Source organism: Dreissena polymorpha, chromosome 1 (genome assembly GCF_020536995.1).
Source record: "Dreissena polymorpha isolate Duluth1 chromosome 1, UMN_Dpol_1.0, whole genome shotgun sequence".
NCBI lineage: Eukaryota > Metazoa > Mollusca > Bivalvia > Myida > Dreissenidae > Dreissena > Dreissena polymorpha.
In genome coordinates this window covers 42,535,345-42,558,312 of record NC_068355.1, presented here as the reverse complement: position 1 = coordinate 42,558,312, position 22,968 = coordinate 42,535,345, and the positions used below count along the sequence as shown (strand labels likewise).

Here is a 22,968-nt window from a genome sequence, read left to right as displayed (position 1 = left end):
CTTAAGAACTAGTTGGGTGGTGGTGATAATCTTATCTTGGAAATGGAAATAACACAACAAAGCATATTGTTTGGAAAGACTTCTTCCTTTTAGATGTGATCAGCTCAATTTGGAAATTAAAATATGACGAGCTGTTTGGTGTAATGTTTTTCCCAGGGAATACCAAAATTACTGTCAATATTCACACATAGGTTTTGAAACAAATTGTATTCTCATCTGCATTGAATATGCGCTGAAGTATGTTATTATTAAGATATTTAATGCTTTTCATATGAAAAGGCTTGAAATTACAACACCTGAACAAAAGCTCATATGAACCTACACCGCACTGCTGAATTCAATAGTGTTAACATGAATGTTGAGTTGTACTCACCGCTGACCGGCAGATTCTTGGGTATGTCCCTCAGATCTGGTGAGGTGGCCAGCAGGTCATGGATATAGGACTCCACCTGCAGTCTACAAACATAACACTAGATGAAACACCTGGTCGTGGATATAGGACTCCACCTGCAGTTTACAAACAAAGCACTAGATGAAGCACGTGGTCATGGATATAGGACTCCACCTGCAGTTTACAAACATAGCACTAGATGAAGCACCTGGTTGTGGATATAGGACTCCACCTGCAGTCTACAAACATAGCACTAGATGAAACAACTGGCGTGGATATAGGACTCCACCTGAAGTCTACAAACATAGCACTAGATGAAACACCTGGCGTGTATATAGGACTACACTGGCAGTCTACAAACATAGCACTAGATGAAGCACCTGGTTGTGGATATAGGACAACACCTGCAGTCTACAAACATAGCACTAGATGAAACACCTGGCATGGATATAGGACTCCACCTGCAGTTTACAAACATAGCACTAGATGAAACACCTGGCGTGTATATAGGACTCCACCTGAAGTCTACAAACATAGCAATAGATAAAACACCTGGTGTGGATATAGGACTCCACCTGCAGTCTAAAACATAGCACTAGATGAAACACCTGGCGTGAATATAGGACTTCACCTGCAGTCTACAAACATAGCACACGATGAAAATCATGAAACACCTTGCATGATTTATGCATTATGTGTAGAACCAAAGTGCGACCCAAAAGTACTACCAAATAAACTTACTAGACGCACTAAAGTTTGGAGGGATTCAGAATTATAGCTGCTATAAAGTAGTTACTGAAAGATTTTCAAACTTTGTGTGGTCTTGTGTTGAGGGGAGAAACCGGAGTACCCCAGGGAAACCCCTCCTGTCTGGCATGGTGACCACCAACCAAACTCACATGCTTTCGTGAACAGGGATTGAAACCGGGTTGCCTAGGTGACAATATCGTGTTATAAAAATAGCGCTAACCAGACAATAAGAAAAACAAAATATGTAGTGTATGATTATTTCAGACTATATTGACTGCATTTTCACGACTACATCTATGGGCAGACCAGCCCCTTTGACCTTTCATGGTAAAATGTTAATGTTGAGTCAAAATATGTCAAATGTAATTAAATTATGAGAAAATAAATTACAATTAGGTTATAATATTAAAAGAAAATAAAACATGCATGCCCCCCATATGGGCTGTCCGTTGTAGTGGCAGCCATTGTGTGAATACATTTTTTGTCACAGTGACCTTGACCTTTGACCTAGTGACCTGAAAATCAATAGGGGTCATTTGCGAGTCACGATCAATGTACCTATGAAGTGTCATGATCCTAGGCAAAAGCGTTCTTGAGTTATCATCCGAAAATCATTTTACTATTTCGGGTCACCGTGACCTTGACCTTTGACCTAGTGACCTGAAAATCAATAGGGGTCATCTGCGAGTCACGATCAATGTACCTATGAAGTGTCATGATCCTAGGCAAAAGCGTTCTTGAGTTATCATCCGAAAATTATTTTACTATTTCGAGTCACCGTGACCTTGACCTTTGACCTAGTGACTTCAAAATCAATAGGGGTCATCTACGAGTCATGATCAATCTACCCATGAAGTTTCATGATCCTAGGCGTATCCGTTCTTGAGTTATCATCCGGAAACCATTTTACTATTTCGGGTCACCGTGACCTTGACCTTTGACCTAGTGACCTCAAAATCAATAGGGGTCATCTGCGAGTCATGATCAATCTACCCATGAAGATTCATGATCCTAGGCGTATGCGTTCTTGAGTAATCATCCGGAAACAATTTTACTATTTCGGGTCACCGTGACCTTGACCTTTGACCTAGTGACCTCAAAATCAATAGGGGTCATCTGCAAGTCATGATCAATCTACCCATGAAGTTTCATGATCCTAGGCGTATGCGTTCTTGAGTAATCATCCGGAAACAATTTTACTATTTCGGGTCACCGTGACCTTGACCTTTGACCTAGTGACCTCAAAATCAAAAGGGGTCATCTGCAAGTCATGATCAATGTACCTATGAAGTTTCATGATCCTAGCCTCAAGCGTTCTTGAGTTATCATCCGGAAACCACCTGGTGGACGGACCGACAGACCCGACCGACCGACATGTGCAAAGCAATATACCCCCTCTTCTTCGAAGGGGGGCATAAAAAAAAAAAAAAATCCAAATTGCAAATAAGTTTTTCATATTGCAAGTCAAAAAATCAACTGCCTTAATAGGTTGAATTCGGTCCCCGCATTGAAAGTCCATATAAATGAACTTTCAGAGCCTTTGATACATTTTGCTGTGACGGCTCTGGGTGTCCATATGCAATCCTTCATAAACACAACTGCAGTTCTCAAGAGCTGATCAGTGCGTATCCCTAAACTGACGTTGTGTGTTACAAATTTTAGAAAGCAATGTATAAACTTCAAAAACATGTTTAATTTAACTAAATGGAATACTACAGGCATCATTCTTTGCAAGAACCCTAAAAACACAATGATGTTTTAACACACTATTCTTTGTGACATTTTTACCTTGAAATTTAATAATATGTTAGGCTTGTGTGAACAGCCCTAAAAGACATTTGCGATGTTTTATACCAAGGTTTTGCAAATCAATTGAAAAAAAAATAACAATAAATTTAAACTTATTGCATTTGTTTCCCCTGTAGTGTATTACCTCCCCTGTCCTGCTTATATTTATATTAATCAACAAAATTAAACATTAACACAATATTTAATATACAAAATAACAAAAATCTCATATTCTGATAATATTTTTACTGACAATGTATTTTACTAAAAGGATGATGTTTCATTGGACTGATAATTATAGATTTAGGATTACAGACCAGTTGCTTCAGTAATATTGTTCAGAGTGTGCCCTGTTGGCCGCATATGCATTCTTGAATTATCATTCAAAAACCATTTTACTATTTCGAGTTCCCGTGACCTTGACCTTTGACCTAGTGACTTCAAAATCAATAGGGGTCATCTGCTAGTCATGATCAATGTACCTATGAAGTTTCATGATCCTAGGCCCAAGCGTTCTTGAGTTATCATCCGGAAACCACCTGGTGGACGGACGTACCGACACCTGGTGGACGGACGTACCGACCGACCTACCAACATGAGCAAAGCAATAAACCCCCTCTTCTTCGAAGGGGGGCATAATTACGTGTAATGGAGAACATATCCAGTGTACCACCTTCTGGTACAGGATACTCGACTTTCTAAAACTTTATTATACTCTAAAACAGACACTGATGACTGAGTTACAACAATAGTTAAACTTTTTTCTTGTCACCTGATTCAAACTTTAAATATTGTGAATGTTAAAATTCTTACTTGGAGAGTTGGGCCGAATATGAGTGCAGGGAGAGCTCATTCTGAACCTGCTCCTGGATGTTTTTCAAGGTTACAGTCATCTTAGCAAGGCCATTGTAGTCCAGCTTGGCCTTCTTGAAGGTGTGTGACCCCTGGGCATTGTAGCCTTCACCACAGGTACCCTGCAAACAATATGTAGCAGGAGCTTTTTATTGAAAAAAAAAGAACTACTTAGGTCATTGAGTGGATCAATACTTATTGAAAAATATGCCATATGCATTCGAATTGAGTCAAGAATTGACTGTAAGATAACATAAGATTTGACAATGTGTTTACCCATACAGAAGACTGGATAGTTTACAAATATTGGTTGTGTTTTTGGAACACTAACACTGATAAAGATATGGTTATTTATCAAATAGCCAATAACTTACACCTGAAACATACTGCTTGATTTTGACAAGTAATTGTATAGTAATAATTTGACAGTTAAAGCTGACCTAAAATATCTGCATGTTTACCTTAACAGTTGTTGTGCAGGTTTCTGTTATCCAAACTTCCATCTGATTGTTTCGATACTCCTCTTCCAGATTTTGTATGACGGCCTCGCATTCCAGCAGGTGTTTTCTGGCCCGCTGATAATTCATGAGAATTTCGTAGAATTCGTGTGTTTCCTTCTTCATTTCTGTCTGTTAAAAAATAACAATTAAAAAAAAATGCTAATTTAAATTTCACAAGTTGTTTAAACCTGTTCATTGTCCATTTGTAGCTTATAGATAGAAGTAATGGTATTCCTTTAACATAAATAAAATCGACAACTATTTTTTAACAATTTAATTTAATATTATAACAGAATTAAGTTTAACAAAAAATCAATCCGTATTAACTAATTAATATGGTACTTAAAGAAACCAACATATATTATCTTAATGATTTAACTTAATGTATATGAATTTGATAAATCAATAACATAAACATTGCAATTACAGTCAAATACAGTACTGTTACTTCAAACCAACCTTTCATATGCATTACCTGGATGAACTTGTCAATATAAGCGTTCAAGTTCTCCAACTTGACATTGTAGTACAGGGAGGAAAGCTGGTCTCTGGTCAGTGGCTGAAAGACTTCCTGGCTCTGTGGCATCACCCTTCTTGGCACTTGCTGTGCTTGGGAAACTTGGCCAGGCTCTTCAATAGGAGGTGCAATAGGTCTCTTCTCAACTGTGTCACCAGCAAGAGTTGTTGCCTCTTCTAAATGCTCTTCACCCATACTAGCTGGAGGGGCAGATGCAGAGCTCTCTTGCAGAAGACCTTGTACATCTGCTGTTCTGTCAGGTCCACTGCTGGTTTGACTTTCAGCAAGTGGTTTTATGTCTTGTTGGAAGATGTCATTTATCTGCAGCTGTAACATTAATAAATTATTTTGGCTTAAATCTACAAGCAATGGCCATAATATACTATAGCTTCCATACACACAAAAGGATTTAAATTGCATGGTTGTTTACTGTATGTTTATATGTTGTAAAATTACTGAAAAGACACGCTAAATATAATAAAATCATACTGCGTATGGGCATATGATTGTTTTGGGTTTGAATTTGTGATACATACACACAAATTTTGATCAAAGAGATGACGATACATTTGTGTACTTAAACAATACCAACCTGGTGGTCTTGCTCCATATATTTAGCAAGTTGAGCAGATAAGTCAGGATACAGCAACTTATTTTCTGCCTGATGTGTTCCATTTGCCTCAGCTGTTTTAGAGTCACTGCTATCAGCTTTATGTGTCACATCTACAGCAGCTGTTTGAAGATCTGTGGCCTCTAACAAAGTGTTGTCACTCAAGACGTCTTTATCAAGTGTCATTTTGCTGGAATCTTTTGTATCACAATCAGTTGCATAGTCCACACCACCAATTGCCTGATCTTGGGATGTTTCTTGGATACTATCATCTTTGATAGCAGCAGAATCACTTTTAAACTCAATAGATTCATTATTTCCATCCACATCTGATTTACAAGTAAGTGTACATGTACTTAAATCATTTTGATAATCAACATCAATAGCACCTTCAGATTTGTCTAAACTTATGATTTCACCTCTTATGACATGGTCAAGGTCCTTTTCTTCTTGTTCACCCTCAGCAAATTCATTATCATCTTTGTCTAGATCATTTTCATGTTCATCAACTGCCCCCTCCTCAATAGTTATCTTATCTTTTGTTGTTTCTACAATGACTTCTCCTTCATTTTTAGGCTTGTTTGTATGTATTGTCTCAATGAGTTTCTCTGTTTCAACTCTGCCATAGTCTTTTTGTACCTCCTGAAGTAGGTCCTTGAGATCTGAGACCTCAGGAATACCTTCAGTGATTTCAGCAACTTCCCTTGACACCTTGTCCTTTACCTATACAAATTGAGTACACACACATAATCAAATTATTTATAAAGTGTTTAATATTGATGTCAAAAATGAAAACATGGACAAATCTATACAAATTCAAGCATATTTTGGGTTGATTTTTAGGATATGTTCATTTGATCAAACACATATCCTCTCACTTAATTTTTAAACAATGAAAAATAACGTTTTGGCTTTAAATTTTGGCGAGTTTTAATTGTTGTTTTTTTCTATTTAGAATGCTGATTATTCATATTGTAGACCATTTGAGATATTAATTTTTATATACATGCTTATATAAAACACAAGACAAACATAAATTACAAATTAAGGAAGTATTACTGTTAACATGTATTGATATCATATTTGTTTAGTGGATAAATGTCATGATTAGTTCGAATATTCAGCATTGTTTGCACATAACAGTAAGCAAGCTTTTCACACATTAAGAATTGGTTGATGACTACAGACAAAAATGTATGTAGCTTATTTGAGCTATAGTAAGAGTGTAAATAGAGAGCTTTCTTTATTATTATGTTGAATACATGAGTACGAAATGATACAATACCCCTCTGCTACTGATGTACAACAAACTTATATAACATAAATAATTAATTTATTCCTTTAAATATTTAAATATATATTATTTTCATTTTTTATTCAATACAAATTACAAAGTCAAATACAAAGTACAAGAAAAATGGGAAATATTAGCTATATTATACTTCCTTTCAGTAATTCTAATACTGATTACTTTTTACATAAATAAATTCCCAAACTGTGTGTCTTCAAACAAGATACATGTATATGTGTTTCTTTTCCAGATACATGCCATGGAATGAAAGAGTTTTGGGGCTAAAAATCTTGTTATTTTGTTGCACTGATCTGCAAATACACATGTAAGTGATAGGCCTACAAGTTTAATCAAGTGTATGAAACATCTGGACAGAAAAACTTAAAAAAATCACTAAACAACAAGGCACTTTTTAAACAGTGGTTGATGATGAAATTATGATAAGCTGTAACATTTTAAAACTAATGATCAGCTTGTTTCATTGAGAAATAAACAAGACATGTGTTCGTCAGAAACACAATGCACCCTACTGCGCCGCTTTGAAAAAAAAAATTTATTTATCATTTGGCAGGTATAGAAATCATCTCCCTTTAAAGCTTATTACTGCCCTTGGATTTTGTAGTTTTCATCCGATCTTTACGAAACTTGGTCAGAAGTTGTATCTAGACAATATCTAGGTCAAGTTTTAATATGGGTCACGCCGGGTCAAAAACTAGGTCACGGGGTCGAAAAAACAAATCCAAGGGAAGTAATAAGCTTTAAATGGACATAATTATCTGACCTGCCAAATTATATATATATGCGCATCACAATAAATAGTTGACATTGTTAGATGATATTTTGCAAACAGCATCTTCAAGGCCTGTTCTTTAAAACACATTGATTGGGTCGTAATCGGGGCTACTATTTGTCAAACATTTCTGTATGTTTTGCTGACACGTATATACGACTTTGTTGACTTCCGTCTCGTTTCCAAATCGAGGTTGAACATTTTTCGCGGCCACATGCTATAACTCTGTTCGAAAGTAAAAAGTTTACGCATTAATTTAAAGGCCATTTTGTAGTCTTTCTGTCTGCAAAAATCCATTTCAGTTTAATTCGTGTTCAAGATTTTGCAACACCATCAATGAAATGAAGAATTAGGGCAATAACGGATCAAGCGTGATAATATGCATAATGATATATAAAATATTAAAATATATGCAAATCTTGTTGATTCTTACAATAAATGATCTTAATCTTAATGTTTTATTTATGTTCCATTTCAATATCGATCATTAGATATGATTCAAACAATTTACATGGTTTATAAGATGCCCATATCTTTTTGATCTTTTTAGGATTTTCATCATATAATTCACACAAGAACATTATGCGTAAAGTGTGTATACAAGATAACATATAGAAAGCAATTAATAACAAAACAAATGAATACAATTTATAACTGGCAATGTAACTTGATCATTTTTAACAACACATTTCACAGGGCCCTCTCTTACCGCCAGGGGAAGCCACCCACAGCCCTCATGAGCGGGAATTTTCGCGCCGATTACCTTTTATGGGGGATGTTCTTTTTAGTCTCTCATTACTTCATTTTTTTGTGCATGTTTGCACTATATTCATTACTTCTTTTACAATTAATTATATTTGACACTCATATTAGACTATACTGTAATGATGTTTTATAAACTGAATGTCAATATAATAAAGAGGTGAAATTAATGTTGTTCCAGCAGTATTTCTCTGCTATTTTACACACATACATGGTCCTTTATTTATGGCAAGTTACCATTATCATGCAGTGCTCAAATTATTATTGAAAAGACACATTTTCTTCTGTCATCTCTTAACTAGTCAGCGATTTTTTTTCAAACAAGGGCTGTTTGAAAAACATGCATGTCCCCCATATGGGCTGTCAGTTGTAGTGGCAGCCATTGTGTGAATACGTTTTTTGTCACTGTGACCTTGACCTTTGACCTAGTGACCTGAAAATCAACAGGGGTTCATGATCCTAGGCGGAAGTGTTGTTGAGTTATCATCCGGAAACCATTTTACTGGTTCGATTCACCGTGACCTTGACCTTTGACCTAGTGACCTGAAAATTAATATGAGTCATCTGCGAGTCATGATCAATGTACATATGAAGTTTGATGATCCTAGGCGTAAGCTTTCTTGAATTATCATTCGGAAACCATTTTACTGTGTCGAGTCACCCTGACCTTAACCTTTGACCTAGTGACCTGAAAATCAATAGGAGTCATCTGCGAGTCATGATCAATGTACCTATGAAGTTTCATGATCTTAGGTTTAAGCGTTCTTGAGTTATCATCTGGAAACAATTTTACTGTGTCGAGTCACCGTGACCTTGACCTTTGACCTAGTGACCTGAAAATCAATAGGGGCCATCTGCGAGTCATGATTAATGTACCTATGAAGTTTCATGATCCTAAGCGTAAGTGTTCTTGAGTTATCATCCGGAAAACCATTTTTCTGTGTCGAGTCACTGTGACCTTGTCCTTTGACCTAGTGACCTTAAAATCAATAGGGGTCATCTGCGAGTCATGCTCAGTGTACCTATAAAGTTTCATGATTCTTGGCGTAAGCGTTCTTGAGTTATCATCCGGAAACCATTCCGTGGACGGACGGACCGACCAACATGTGCAAAACAATATACCCCCTCTTCTTCAAAGGGGGGCATAAATATGAACTGTTGGATTGGACTGTTTCGAGTAGTGTCAATAAAAAAAAATACAGGTGAAAAATAAAGATATTACTTAATTAATAAAACAAACAAAAACTATTTTCGACAATCACAATCGCGGTCGACAATGCATGTGTATGAAGGTCTGTTCCATTACTTTGCACAGACTCTTGTTTTTCGTCAATTTCCAACAACTTGTCATTTGATGACGCGGTCGCCGATGCCTGCGTGTGACTGTTTGTATTTATTAATACTATCCAGGGGGGCATGCGTTTACGGGAGCTTACAGCGTTTAAGTGAGAAAGTTGGAGCAAAACTTCAAAGATGGCGTCATTTTAGTGTTTTTTGTGAAGGAGTAGCGGATATTTTCACCCGGTAAGCCAATTTATATTTTTATTTTTTTTAAATGAATAAGCCCTTTCGGCTCTACCGTGTTTGTGCTCCCCTCGGTTTTTTGTTTCAATACCGTAGATGTTGGAATAAAAAAGTTATTGAAGCAAAACCGTTGACAAATTTGTTGGTGTAATTTCTTGACCTTTGAGATGTTGGATGTTTGAATATCATTTTCTCTCATAATAAACAGTATTTGTGCATGTTTACAGCAAAATAAAACATAAATCACGATTATTTTATTATCTTGACGCGTTTTTATGTCTATTTTTTCATTTAATGCATAATTATAACGGGTTAACCCCCATTTTTGGAACTAAACTTCCTCTTAAGCACATATTGGGACATGACTTCCAAATGATATACAGCTCTTTCCTATGTTAGAAGGTTTTATGCGAAATAACTTTCGTGAATGAATTTCGCATTGGTGCGAATGTTTTGGAAAACATTTTCACTTGAGGAAATCAAGAGTTATCTTTTTTCTTTTAATTGTTATATTATTAATTTTTACTATTATATGTTTAATCGCGTACTTAACGCTAACATTTAGTGTATGTAATATAAGACATTCGACGGTATTATTAACACAGTGTAATTCTTACCTGTTTATTTTAACACATGTGGACATACTTATGTTTGAATATGAATCAAATGGGATACTATGCCTACTAAACATAATGCTATGCTTACTATTTCCAGATATCAAGACGCCAGTTATATATGTTGAGGATGCCAAGATTAAAAAAGACGGCGTAATGAAGTGTGTACCACTCTAGAAAGCGAAAGGTACATGAAAACACACCAATCAAACAAAAAAGATTACGTCGAAGTACCACGCCAAACAATCACAGATACGTGCAATATAAGTGTAATGAAAAACAGAAATGGGTAAAGCCAGTTCGATACTAGTATACGTTGCTGCAACCAAAAACTGCCATTGTTGCGATTAAGAATACATGAAGCAATTTGGAATACCTGACATCTGCTTAGAAGATGCATATCGGTGGATGTTTTTTTTAATAAAAACTTAAATATTAATTGTTTATTTAAGACAATGACATTTGACGCGTTTTACCATAACGATACTGATACACGTATGTGACTTTGATGCGACACATTTTGGACGACCTACTTTTAAACCAGTTCTGAGTTGGTCACTATATTATAATCGCAAAAAGTGAATTTGTAGTGGGTAGAAAGATTTTTGCAAATGCAATACACAGTATGATTTCAGTAAAAGTGATCAATATATATATGTATTTTTTTTTTCTCTTTTATACCTATGTGAATACATTTTATTTAAGACTATTGTATTGAGGGAATAAAGTATTGGTCCACTTAGAAAGATTATTTCCTTTGTTCCTAACATTGCCTTCTAATCGTAAGTAATGTTAATGTGTCAAATGCATAAAGAATTTATTCTGACCCAAATCTTTTTTTATCATGTATGTAAGTGCTGAATACAATTGAAAATATATGCAGAGACATATTAGGAAGAAATGACGTAACACAGATAAGGCCAGCATTTTTTTATTATCAGTTTTATGGGAGCGACCGACCCTATTTTTTGACAAATACAAATAAAAATAAAAGTCACTTTCGTTTTTTTTAATTTACATTTCACCGCCGACCTAGTATTTTATCCAAAACTAGAAAAAAAATTGCGCAGATTGCCGAAAGTATTGTTCAAAATTTGTTTATAATACGGGTTGTTTCGTTGTAAAGCGTCAGCGATTTTCATTGGCTATTGTAGCCAATACCACACGCTATTAGCCAATCGGTGAGTATTTAACAAATGATTTTCATATTGCATTTCCAAAATGGGCGGACATTAAAATCAACGAGACAAATTTAGCATATTTTAAAATCAAATTAATTAAAAACGGAGCAGAAACAATTTCAATTAGAAAAGATAATCTTCAGAACACCATTGTTGACATCATGCCCATATTTTGTGATACGAAATTCAAAATAATTATGAGTTTTCGCAGATGATGCAGAGGTGTCACCATCCATAACTTTCGGTGTGTTAAAAAGTTTTGGGTAGGTTTAATAAATATGCATATTTATTAAAATGCATATCCTGTAATATTTTTATAGATAAAAATCAACATCCCGAAAATGTCCAAGAAGTACTACTTACGCTTCTTTATAATGAACATGAGGACTGAACCACAGGTACTTGCATCAACTATCCCATTCCCCACCAACCCATATATATTCTTTATTTAGAAAAAAAGTATGCAACACAGCTTCTGAAGAAAATAACATTGGGTCCCGATGTTCGTATGTCCGTCAAAGTCACAAGAAAGTTTAATTTATTTTTCTTGACATAATTTTTCAAAAATGAGTTATTATTTAGCCATAAATATGATGTTCTATCAACTGTAAATAATGTTTTCATACTGCAAGATTTGTACTGCAAGGAATGCAAATAAATTTATCACACCTCAGGCTCTGTTGATAAATGTGCTCAATCGGCTCTATGTATTTGTTCCAAGGGTTATTATTATCTTCACATTTATATAGCTCTCTCTGTTTATTATATATCCAAAACATGTTATTGCTATTTCTCCTTAAAATAATACAGACAACACATTCCATAGAAACTTAAACCAGAGCTCCAGATAAGGGTCGTATTTTCGTAATTACGAATTATTTTCAAGTCCGTTACGTATTTATTTTAAAATCTTGTCGTACCATTAAGAATTACAAAATCAAGTTACGAATATTATTTTTACATCGGTTCGTATCGATTTTTATTGAGTTCTTTTCAAGTATTAAAGATCTTTGCGGTGCTTATATAGAATGTTTATCGGGTTTGTTTAACAAAGCGCCTTTTTTCCAATAAAAGCGGCGTATACAGTCTATCTGTCAAAAAACAATGGCGGCGCCCAGAGAACGTCCTAAAAAACTGCAAAGCGTCCAAAAACACGCTTTTAACATATTGTATGCAAAGTCAGCCGCAGTTAAATGTTTAGAAAGACATTATAGAAAAGATCTTATACGATGTTGTATGTTCAGTTGCCGACACAGTCGGGAAAGCTAAATAAAAGGCATGCAATCTAAGCACAGTTTGGGCATATGAAGGTATTTGAAAAATAAAATTGTATAATACTGAAAAGACACTGTTGAACTCTTATAAATAAAGTTGCTAGTATGTTTATTTCGATTTTTTTTTGCATGGAAATAACCATTATTATTTATTTTTAAGTCATTTAGAAAAAATAAGAATTATTTTCCAAAACTTAGTAGTAACGTTAAGAATAAAATTTCAGAGTTAAGAATTCTTTTGAAAATCTGGTAGTAATTTAAGAATTTCACAAAACCTTATCTGGAGCTCTGCTTAAACTGTGAATAAGAGAGGAACAAAATAATATGTGCAAAAGTTTACACCATTTTATTTTGACAATACTGTGAGTCTTTTACGAAATTATTTAAATAAAACACTATTTTAAAATATACAATTACATAGTTCAAAAGTTGTCTTCTATAAACAGTCCAACCCCTCTTCAGCATCCAGTCAAGGGAAACGGCCAAATTGGCTGCTTAAGCGGGGTGGCCGTTTAAGAGGGGGTTGGGTCATAGGGAGTCTAGAGTTGATGGCCAACTGTTCAATTTTTGTATAAACAAAATGGTAAATATGTGTACATGTACTAAACAATGTATAGACTTAAAATAATTTTATTTCTTCCTTTCTAAAGTCAGCTATAAAACAACATTTTCATTCAAAAAAATATTCCATTCATCTTTCTTATCATCATCAATATCATCCTCATCAGAATCAAGTAAATGAAAAAGAATCATTCTCATGATTCTTTGTTTTTTACAGAATGCGCATTGTATGGCCCCAATGCACTTAAGATGGGAACAGTTGTGAATCAGTTACCAGGTATGCATGAATAACTCCCGGGTCACTATCAATCGATAATTTAATTGGTTAATTGAAGTTTCATGGCTTTGTAATACCTACCGCATGAATTGGTCCCGACGATGATCTCCTCCACGATAAAATCGTGGCCAGTTACTTAAGAGACTGATAATAGCAACCAGGTGTAATCCTACTGTTAATCGTGCTTTTCATGCATAATATTATAAAAACATTTATTTCGCCGCGTAAATGGTTTTATCAAAATTAATAGTGAAATCATTGTAAATATAAAACAAATATAAATGTTTTGTTAAATTCCCAAATGAGAATCATAATTTGTAATCCAAAACACACTCCCGATTGATTTATGTTAACGAGACGTTTACAAATCCTAGCATCAAAAAAGTCCTCATGTATTTCCTTTGTCCGGACAAAAGCGCGCGAAAATTATGCACCAATGTACAATGTCACGTCATACCCATGCAAGCGTGTATTGAATTTTGGATAAAAACTTTGTAGAACAGAGAACATGTAGAGCAGTTGCAGATTTCTGTTAAAATTTGTGTTGTTCTTTTTAACTTTTAATTAGCCGATAATTGTCATAAATGTGTGCTTGAAATAGTATGATTCAACAGCTACAAATAATCAATTATAAATTAAGAATCTCTTTTCCAGTTCTTATAGATGATATTCGCATGTGCGGAAACAAAAAGATCAAACGGTCGAATATGCTTTTAACCCGATAACCCGATAATCTGCCGCTAATTAATTGCAATTTTGCAAACTGGCTGTCAAAATGTTTATCACACATCACGCTTCAGTACTGCAGAGCATAAACTGCAGACCGGAAGTACTTTATCGATTTTTTCGCCGTTGCGTTGGTGTAATTTTGCCAGTGTACATGACTGACTTACTCGCGCGTGACCACTCATATGGGGGGAATTTAACATTTGGGATGCAAAATTGCTGGCCGCTGGCCGGAGAAACGGGGTTACCGCTAAAGAGGGGTGCATTATATAGTGTTTATCGCAATCGCGGCACAGACCGGCCGCCTTCACGGGGCGACCGGCGATGAGGGGTGACCGGAAGTAGGGGTTGGACTGTATAATTAATCTTGCGAGTAAGTTATAAACAGTCAGCAGAGTAATTCTACTAGAACAATTTAAATCCTTGCTACATGTGCTATTTAATTCTTTATACGGCTTTCACTTAAGAAAATGTTAAATGAAATAAATCTAGGTTTCTAGGTATATTGTGTCTTTTACCTCAATATTTTGTTGGGGCTAATGTGAAGCCAATGGATATGATACAAAACCTACAAAGATTACGGCCATACAATGTTACATACAAAGTAATTATCACCTAACCCATGCGTTTTGAGAGAATAATATTGTTTAACTCTTTATTATATAAGTAAATATCAAGCATGTGAAACAAGGACGGGTTATTTTTAACTCCAAATGTATTATTTGATCACACCTAGAAGAAGAAAACACTAACATGTTACACACCAAATATTGAACCCCTGACCCTTGCGGTGTCTGTGTTGTTAGGAATTATCAAAGACATTAATCTATATAAATCAGTTGACCCCTGAAGCGCAAACAGTTTTGACCACGGAGACATGCTTTGAGGAAACTTAGCAAAGAACCACTATATGGTTGGCATGCAACGCAACCAACCAAAGGGCCTTGCGGTTTCAGAGAATGATTATATTATTTATATTTATAAGCAAAACAGTAACCCCTAGGGAGGGCAAATTTTCTCCATGATTTGAACAAACTTCAAAGAGAACCTCATAACGATGTTACACACCAAATATTGTAGTCATGCCTCTTGTGTTCACTTTACATATATAAACACTATAACTCTCTCTGAATTTAAAATGAAATGCAGCACATGTTTTATAAGTCTATAACTCACGGTTTCTTAAATGAAATATTCACATTTTATGTACTAGATCTTTCACTACACAAAGTTTGGATCAAGATCAATTCAAGCGCAGTCTGATCAGGATCCAAAGTGTTCGCTTAACATCTTTAGAAGAACTGACTGAATGACAATTATGTTGAACAGTTTGGATCCTGATCAGACTGCTCTTTTGGAGCCAAAATGGTCGCAATCGCCCTAAGGTCCAATTTCCTGTTATGTGGCTCATTTTTTCTCATGATTGATACAAATTATCATGATATAAAGCAAGTCTGTTGTATATTAAATAGTATTTTTTAGTGTGCATATTCGACCCATGGATGGAATTTAAGTTACAAAGTTGGTTGTTATTTAAAGCTATTAAACAATTTAAAAAGTTTTCAATTCTTTTTTATTTAAGTCAAATGCATGCTATATTTGTTATAAACATACATATAATTAACACTCAACAAAAGTTTAACGATCACTATAATACACTACACACCTGGCGTGGTTAATGGTCTCTATTGAAGCAATATAGTATAATACATGCGAAAGGTGCTTTTACATATAAATATATATATATAAAAAAAAATGTTTACTATTATTATAAAAAGCTTCTACAACAGTGTAATAAGATATGTAAAACACTTAGAGGTTAATGCAAGTATACATAAGGTTAAATTGGCTAAATTTTAAATTTTCAAAAATAAAAAAATAATCGGTTTAGACAGTTTTATTTTTATTTTTTTGGTAGAATGCTCACTTTTTATGATTTTATTTTTATTTTTATTTATCCTCCCGACTCAATTTTTTTTTATATTTCCCGTAAAAAAATAATAAAAAATGCTGGCCTAATGGTTTATTTTCATAAAAAGTGAGAAACTAGCATTATGACATGTACGGAACAAATTGTGTAATTAAGTAGCACTCATATAGCCATTATATGTCAGACTTGTCTATGTAGAAATAATAAAATAAAACAAACAAAAAAACACATAACTGTAAAACATTAGCTGTACATTTTTTTGTTTGGTTCGTTTGTTTTATTTGCTGTAGTCCGGCTCTGTTGAAGGACTCTCTCTTGCATATTCTACATTTAAACTCATGTGGTTCATGAATGGGGAATGGTATCCCAGTCCTCCGCTAATTTTAAATTCCTAATTACATATATTGCAACGAAATATGCACTTATTATCGCCATTTAACCTTCATCATCTGAAAACTTGAAAAGACATGCAGTAAAAGACTGGTTAAAGACAATTTCATATCAGAATAAGGTCGACACATCATAAAATACATTTAATTGATTAAAATATTACTGAAAGGGCTGATAAACATTCTATTATCTCGTACATCAGCCACCCCACAACCCATCTTCTTTAAAATCAGTGAATTGATCCAGTTGGTCGGCAGGTTTTTTGTACAGCATTTTTATAATTCTACAGTAAAATGATCAAGAAAACACTTACATGTATATTGCACCACATAAAATGCTATAAAACTATAATATTGAAGTACACATATAAACTTTATTATAGATGGGTAGGTATTTCGTGCCAATCTCTTTCACATATGAAAGAGCTGTTGATCATTTGGAAGTCATGTTATGCTGCTTAAAGTACATGTACATAAAGATGCATAACTCAGGGCTATAGATAACTTTTTGGGTATATTGGGTAATCAACCCCCTGTTTTTGACAACAATAGGGTTTTTGTAAATTCAAAAGAGTTTTAGCAAAAATGTTCACCCCTTAATTTTGATCTTAATTGGGTTTTTCCCTCCCGGTTTTTTAACTCAACTGGGTAATTTAGGGAATGACATATACAATACAAATCTACTAAGGTTACTATAATTTTTATACAAATGGAATTCAAAAAGGTATCTGTACATAACTACAAACAATTATTGAATTTTTGATCAAAGTGCATTCATTTTTGCGTTGAATAAGACCGAGTTCGCGAAAATCACTGCACAATTGATGAAGTTATGGCTGTTCAAAACCGATGCACCCCGTTTTTGGGTCATTTTGAGTTGAATACCTTGAAAATCAAAGTAGAAATCGGACGGGTCAATGAATAATTACAATAATACCCCAAAGATTGAAAGCCGCTGCAAAGACTGCCTTCTTTTCTTCATAGGACGGCATATAACTATCTGGTACATTTTTGTACAGAAAATAACCAGTCTAAAAAATACGCCCGGTGTACGTAAGAATTGTGTTTCAGGACACAATGTTTTTTTAAGGGAATTACGTTATTAAATTTGTTTTTGCGTTTTTGTATGCTTTATTTTGAATTTTATTACGTTTTTGGTTATTTTAATTGCGTCGAAACGCAAATGCGCTTGTTATCTATAGCCCTGTAACTTATTTTAGATTAAGCAAAATAAAACACTAGATACATGTATTTGCCAAGATTCATAAGAGTCAGATATAGACTTGCCCATATAGAATTGAACCTCATATTGCTTTCTTTCCAAATAATGTCATGTCTCCGAACTAATATGCAATACGCCCGGTGTTTTTTTATATGCAAATTAATGCTCCGTTTTAGATCCATAATTAATGAACGCATAAATATTTTCAAAAAATTAACACCGGATTAATGTTCACAGACATTTGTTCATACAGGCTTGATATAAATATTAAAGGGCTGCAGGGCTCAGCCTAGGTTCAAACTTGAGGGAGAAGTGACTTCTCCCTGAGCTGAAATTAGGGAGAAGTGAGGCCACTAGAAGGAGAAGTGATTTCTGTTCGGCGTTTAATAAAATTTTCGCTTGTTTTATACCCCTCATTACACAAAGCCTAAGTATCATCATAAATGACAAACAAATACTATTTTCAAATTCAATAAATCCTTACATATTAAGTCACATAAATCAATTCATACAAATAAAACTTGTGATTTCCATGTGCATCATAAAAATAAACAGTACTTTAATAATGCAAGGACAATCCAAACCCTATTTACATCATAATGTACATGATAATTAGTAAGTGATTTTTTTCACCCAATTGGGAACAGGTCCGGTACCAATGCCATCAGAAATTCTTCGCATCATGAAATCACCAAATTGTGGTAAAAACGAGTCAACAAAACACAATCTTAATGCATGGGACATATAGTATATCTATTACTGTTTATCCGAATGTATACATATCCGAAATATGTACACTTGAGAATGCCTTACCTGTTTCATTTAATAATCCAAAATTTCCTTGTTGTTATCTGGTTTAACAAACCTTATTACACGTACATGTTTGTTAAATCCAGTTAATGCTTTCTCCATTATTAAATCAATATTAATTGTAATTTGAATCGCCAGCTTTGAATTGAACGCGGGTTAAAATGTTACAATACATCTGCCATTTGCAATGTCGAAGGTCATAATCATGACGTAGCAATTTTATTCTACTCGGATAATTTATATCTAATCGAGGAAATGTGTTTTCTCAATGTCTAATGTGTTGTATTAGGACTTGTTAGTATAAAAATGAACTGTGATTCCAGTTTATATAAGATGGGTGTTACTCATAATTATCGGTGAATTAACAAACTGACAAAACTCGCAGGCCTTTTACAGTAGTGGATCTACGTAATTATTTGACCTTTGATCAATTTTGTTTTTCTTTAATAAGTTTTCCGACTTTCTTTAACCGTGCCGACTGCCAAAAACCTGTAATTATCGAATGGTCAATCAATCACGTAATCATTAGACAACTTCCAGCACGCGCAAAGAGGTTGCGGTATATAAAATAAAGTTGTTTACGTATGGATACGGTAGATAAAATTATGGAAATTACCACTACAGTTTGCACGGGTGGGTTGTTAGTTTTCGTTTATATGGTTATGAATTAATGTCTGACAAAATGAATTGCACATCGACTGGATAATTAGTGTTTATGAGTTTTGAAACACGAAACAAGTTAACAGTAGAACATACTAGAATAAATCGTATTCATATTTACTGTTGGGAATGTGTTGCGCGTGTAAACTTTTTTGAGCGTAAATACATGTCTATAACGACGTCATTTCATCGCTCAGGTAAACTACTGCATATGTCTATACAATGCGCGCGTTCTCATTTTTTTTTTTAAATCAGAGTTTATTTACAGGTCCTACCGGCCTCTTCACGAGGTCATTGAGGTCCGACCTGAACGCGTTCTCATTGGTAACTATCGATGTTAATACTAATTGGGCTTGCAGAACAGAGAACTATCCAAACTGTCGGCGAAATGACACTCGCTATGATCTTTTGATCTAAACCGTTATTGTTTGGAGTGAATGCCCATGTATGCTAGTTGCCTGGATAAGCTTTCACAGCAGTCGATCTTTTGCTGTGATAATAAACTGATAACATAACAAGCGTCATCGGTGATTTTATGACATGTGAAAATAGAGAATTTTTAGATGAAAAAGTTGAGAGAAAAAAACGTCCATGTTGTAAAAAGAAGGCGAAGTGAACTTCTCCTTCATGTAATTTAAGGGCGACATTATTATGTCCCAGGCGAAGATGTCGCCCACGTCGCCCTCACGGCCGAGCCCTGGGCTGAACAAACAAATACATAAAGCCCTGTTTTCCCGGCACACGCGCTGGACATACACCTTTAAAAAACGCTATACCAATTCCAGTACTTGTGCATTTAGTTGATTGTAAACAATGTCGGTTGAAATCCGTGCCTGGGAATTTTTCTTGTAACCAAGAGCGATGTCAACGGTCATGAAGCCTTAAAAATTTCATTCATAAATGTATATATGCGTCGGGTGTCGAAACCAGCATTACCGGATGTGAAATCTATTCTTAACCTGGCATATTATCCGCTGCCGTGTGCACCCGCCAATTAGTTTAAAATTGATTCCGAACCGGTAAGTCGATTACATAACATCAGAACATAATATCCCTTCCAAAAAGGGCGCTATGCTGCTTAATAGTACATGTATATTGCAAAAAAGTGAAGCTACCCATATATAATGTAGCAGTTTATAACAATACAAGTTATGTTTCATCTTTTGTAATGTAGCTTGAGGTATTGTATATTTGAAAAGTATGAAAGAGGTATACATTTAAACAGAGGAAACGTTCTTTAAAACATTCATATCAATGGTAAATTCATTCACAACAGAAAGTTTGTGTATTACCTTCTTACATGGGTATGAGCTGTGTTGGTCATTTGGAAGTCATGTTCCAAAATGTGCTTAAAGGAAGTAAAGTTCCAAAAAGAGGGTATAACTAATAGTTTTTGGCAATAAATTAGTATAATATCAGAGAAAAAAACGGCGTCGAAAATGAAATAATCATTATTTTAGTTATATTTTACCGTACACTTGCGTCAATACTGTGTAGTATAACAGAAAATGATATTTGTACATCCCATTTCTCGAATATCACATAAGGAGACAACAGGTTTGTGGACGGTTTTCCTTCAATAACTTTTTATCCCAATGTCTACGATCTTGAAACAAAAAACCGAGGGAAGCACAAACACCGGAGAGCCAAAACGACGTATTCATTTAAAATAATTATAAATACAAAGGGGATTATCGGGTGAAAATATCCCCCCTTCCTTTAAAGGGGCATTTTCACAGTTTTTGGCATGCTTTTAAGTTTGACATTAAATGCTTTATATTGATAAATTGATAAACATTGGAACTAAAAAGCTCCAGTAAAAAATCAAGAATAAAATTAAAAAAAGACAAAAAAGGTAGCCTTCAGCAGGACTCGAACCACTGACCCCTGGAGTCCTAGAGTAAAATGTCTGCGCATTAGACCTCTCAGCCATCCTTCCTTACACAAAGTATGGCGTATTTTATACTTCATATAAGCGATCCTCGTAGTATTACAAAATATTACGACAACAACAGAACTCTCCAAAATATTCAATCGTTTCGCATTGCAACGCTTTATAATTTTCAGGTTTTTAAATCATCAAAAGATGCATATAAAGGCTATTTTAGAGCATGGTAAATGTTCAGTATTGCGGTTTCCTTACAAATATCATAACTAAAACAAAAATTTGCGAATATGAAACATCTTTTTTCAATTTTGTCAATTTACTAAAACGTGAAAAGGCCCCTTTAAGACAACCCAACAAACGACGCCATCTTTGAAGTTTTGCTCCAACTTTCTCACTTAAACGCGGTAAGCTCCCGTCCACGCATGCCCCCCTGACTATCTAATGCAGTTTGTTTAAAAAGAAAATCTATTTTTGCAGGAAGAAATCTTTTTTTTTCTTTAGCTCTTTTCAGTATGACTTAGCATTGTGTGACATTTTATTATCCGGAAACGGTGTAGATGTATAAATCATGTAGGTGCATGAAACGTAATATTTCCCGTCATCAGCAGTATCGATGAGGCAAAAACACTAACAATTTCCGTTCAGTGTTACGAGTTTTGTGTTGTTTTTTTCTAGGGGACATTTTTCCACAAAATAGGGGAAAAAAGTATACTTATTTCATAAGTATAAAGTATAAAAAGTGCAAATCGAGGGCCCTGATTTCATGTTTCGACAGTTCAAATAGCGTGTTAGCTGCCCCTGAGTGGTTTCAGTCATGTGATCCGTTATGGCTACAACTGATTCGTTTATGCATGAATTCTGCGGCAAAAAAAAGGTATCACAAATACATTTTGTCTGCGTTTAAAACTAAGACTATGTGCTGAATCAGTAAGCAAAGGTAATATTTAATCAAACTGGTGTAAAAGAAGTCTCAAAACATATATTGCTTTTCACCAGAACAACTTAATTACGCTACTGATCCGGTGATGATAACTGACTGTATCATATGCATCATATGCCTCAGTCGATCAGCTGATCTGATGCCTGATGGACAAGTCTTATTACAGAATTCGGCTTGCATACGATTTCAAATGAACATTTTAATATAAATTGAAAAGAAAGAATCAATCGCTTGCACACATTTACCCTAAATTATGCTATCACATAAATTAAAATATCAGCTCACTTTCTTTTTGCGTTTCAAAACTGTTGCTTCTGCCATTTTCTTTATTTTGATCACATGATCAAACACATTGACTGGTGCAAGTTATTAACAAATCATTTCAACTGTTTGATTGTCTAAAGAAGGATACCGGTCAAATCAGTGTCCTGAAATATTCCGGATTTGACACACAATACTGTACTCTACCGCATTATGTTGTTGATGATGATGATGATGATGATGATGATGATGATGATGATGATGATGATGATGATGATGATGATGATTATTATTATTATTATTATTATTGCACATTACGCTTAAATGGCTAAACTAGCTTTCAAAGTCAGCAACACCAACTAGAGTACTACTTAAATGTAAGTATACTTAAGAGTAGCCCAGGAACATTGAAGTAGTACCCGAGCCGACAATGACCAATCAAGTACCAGTATATATGTAG

The 22,968-nt window shown here is 34.7% G+C and overlaps 1 protein-coding gene across 1 annotated transcript; it reads right to left on the bottom strand.

Moving 5' to 3' along the window:
* Positions 1 to 308: 308 nt before the first annotated feature.
* On the bottom strand, positions 309 to 22,661 carry LOC127870256 (uncharacterized). Its single transcript, XM_052412921.1, has 7 exons — positions 22,533 to 22,661; positions 5,391 to 6,131; positions 4,757 to 5,125; positions 4,243 to 4,410; positions 3,743 to 3,903; positions 577 to 630; positions 309 to 456 (listed from the first exon to the last, which is right to left on the bottom strand). Exons 1-7 carry the CDS (start codon positions 22,566 to 22,568, stop codon positions 309 to 311), a joined length of 1,677 nt encoding a protein of 558 aa, XP_052268881.1. The 5' UTR covers positions 22,569 to 22,661.
* Positions 22,662 to 22,968: the final 307 nt, after the last annotated feature.

Bases quoted from the DNA above. Each gene is read 5' to 3' on its own strand.
- LOC127870256 (XM_052412921.1), bottom strand. From the start codon at position 22,568: ATGGCAGAAGCAACAGTTTTGAAACGCAAAAAGAAA. The intron at 6,132-22,532 runs GTGAGCTGATAT...CAATTTGTATAG, and splicing joins TTTTGAAACGCAAAAAGAAA to GTAAAGGACAAGGTGTCAAG. The intron at 631-3,742 runs GTAAGAATTTTA...CTATGTTTGTAG, and splicing joins TATTCGGCCCAACTCTCCAA to ACTGCAGGTGGAGTCCTATA.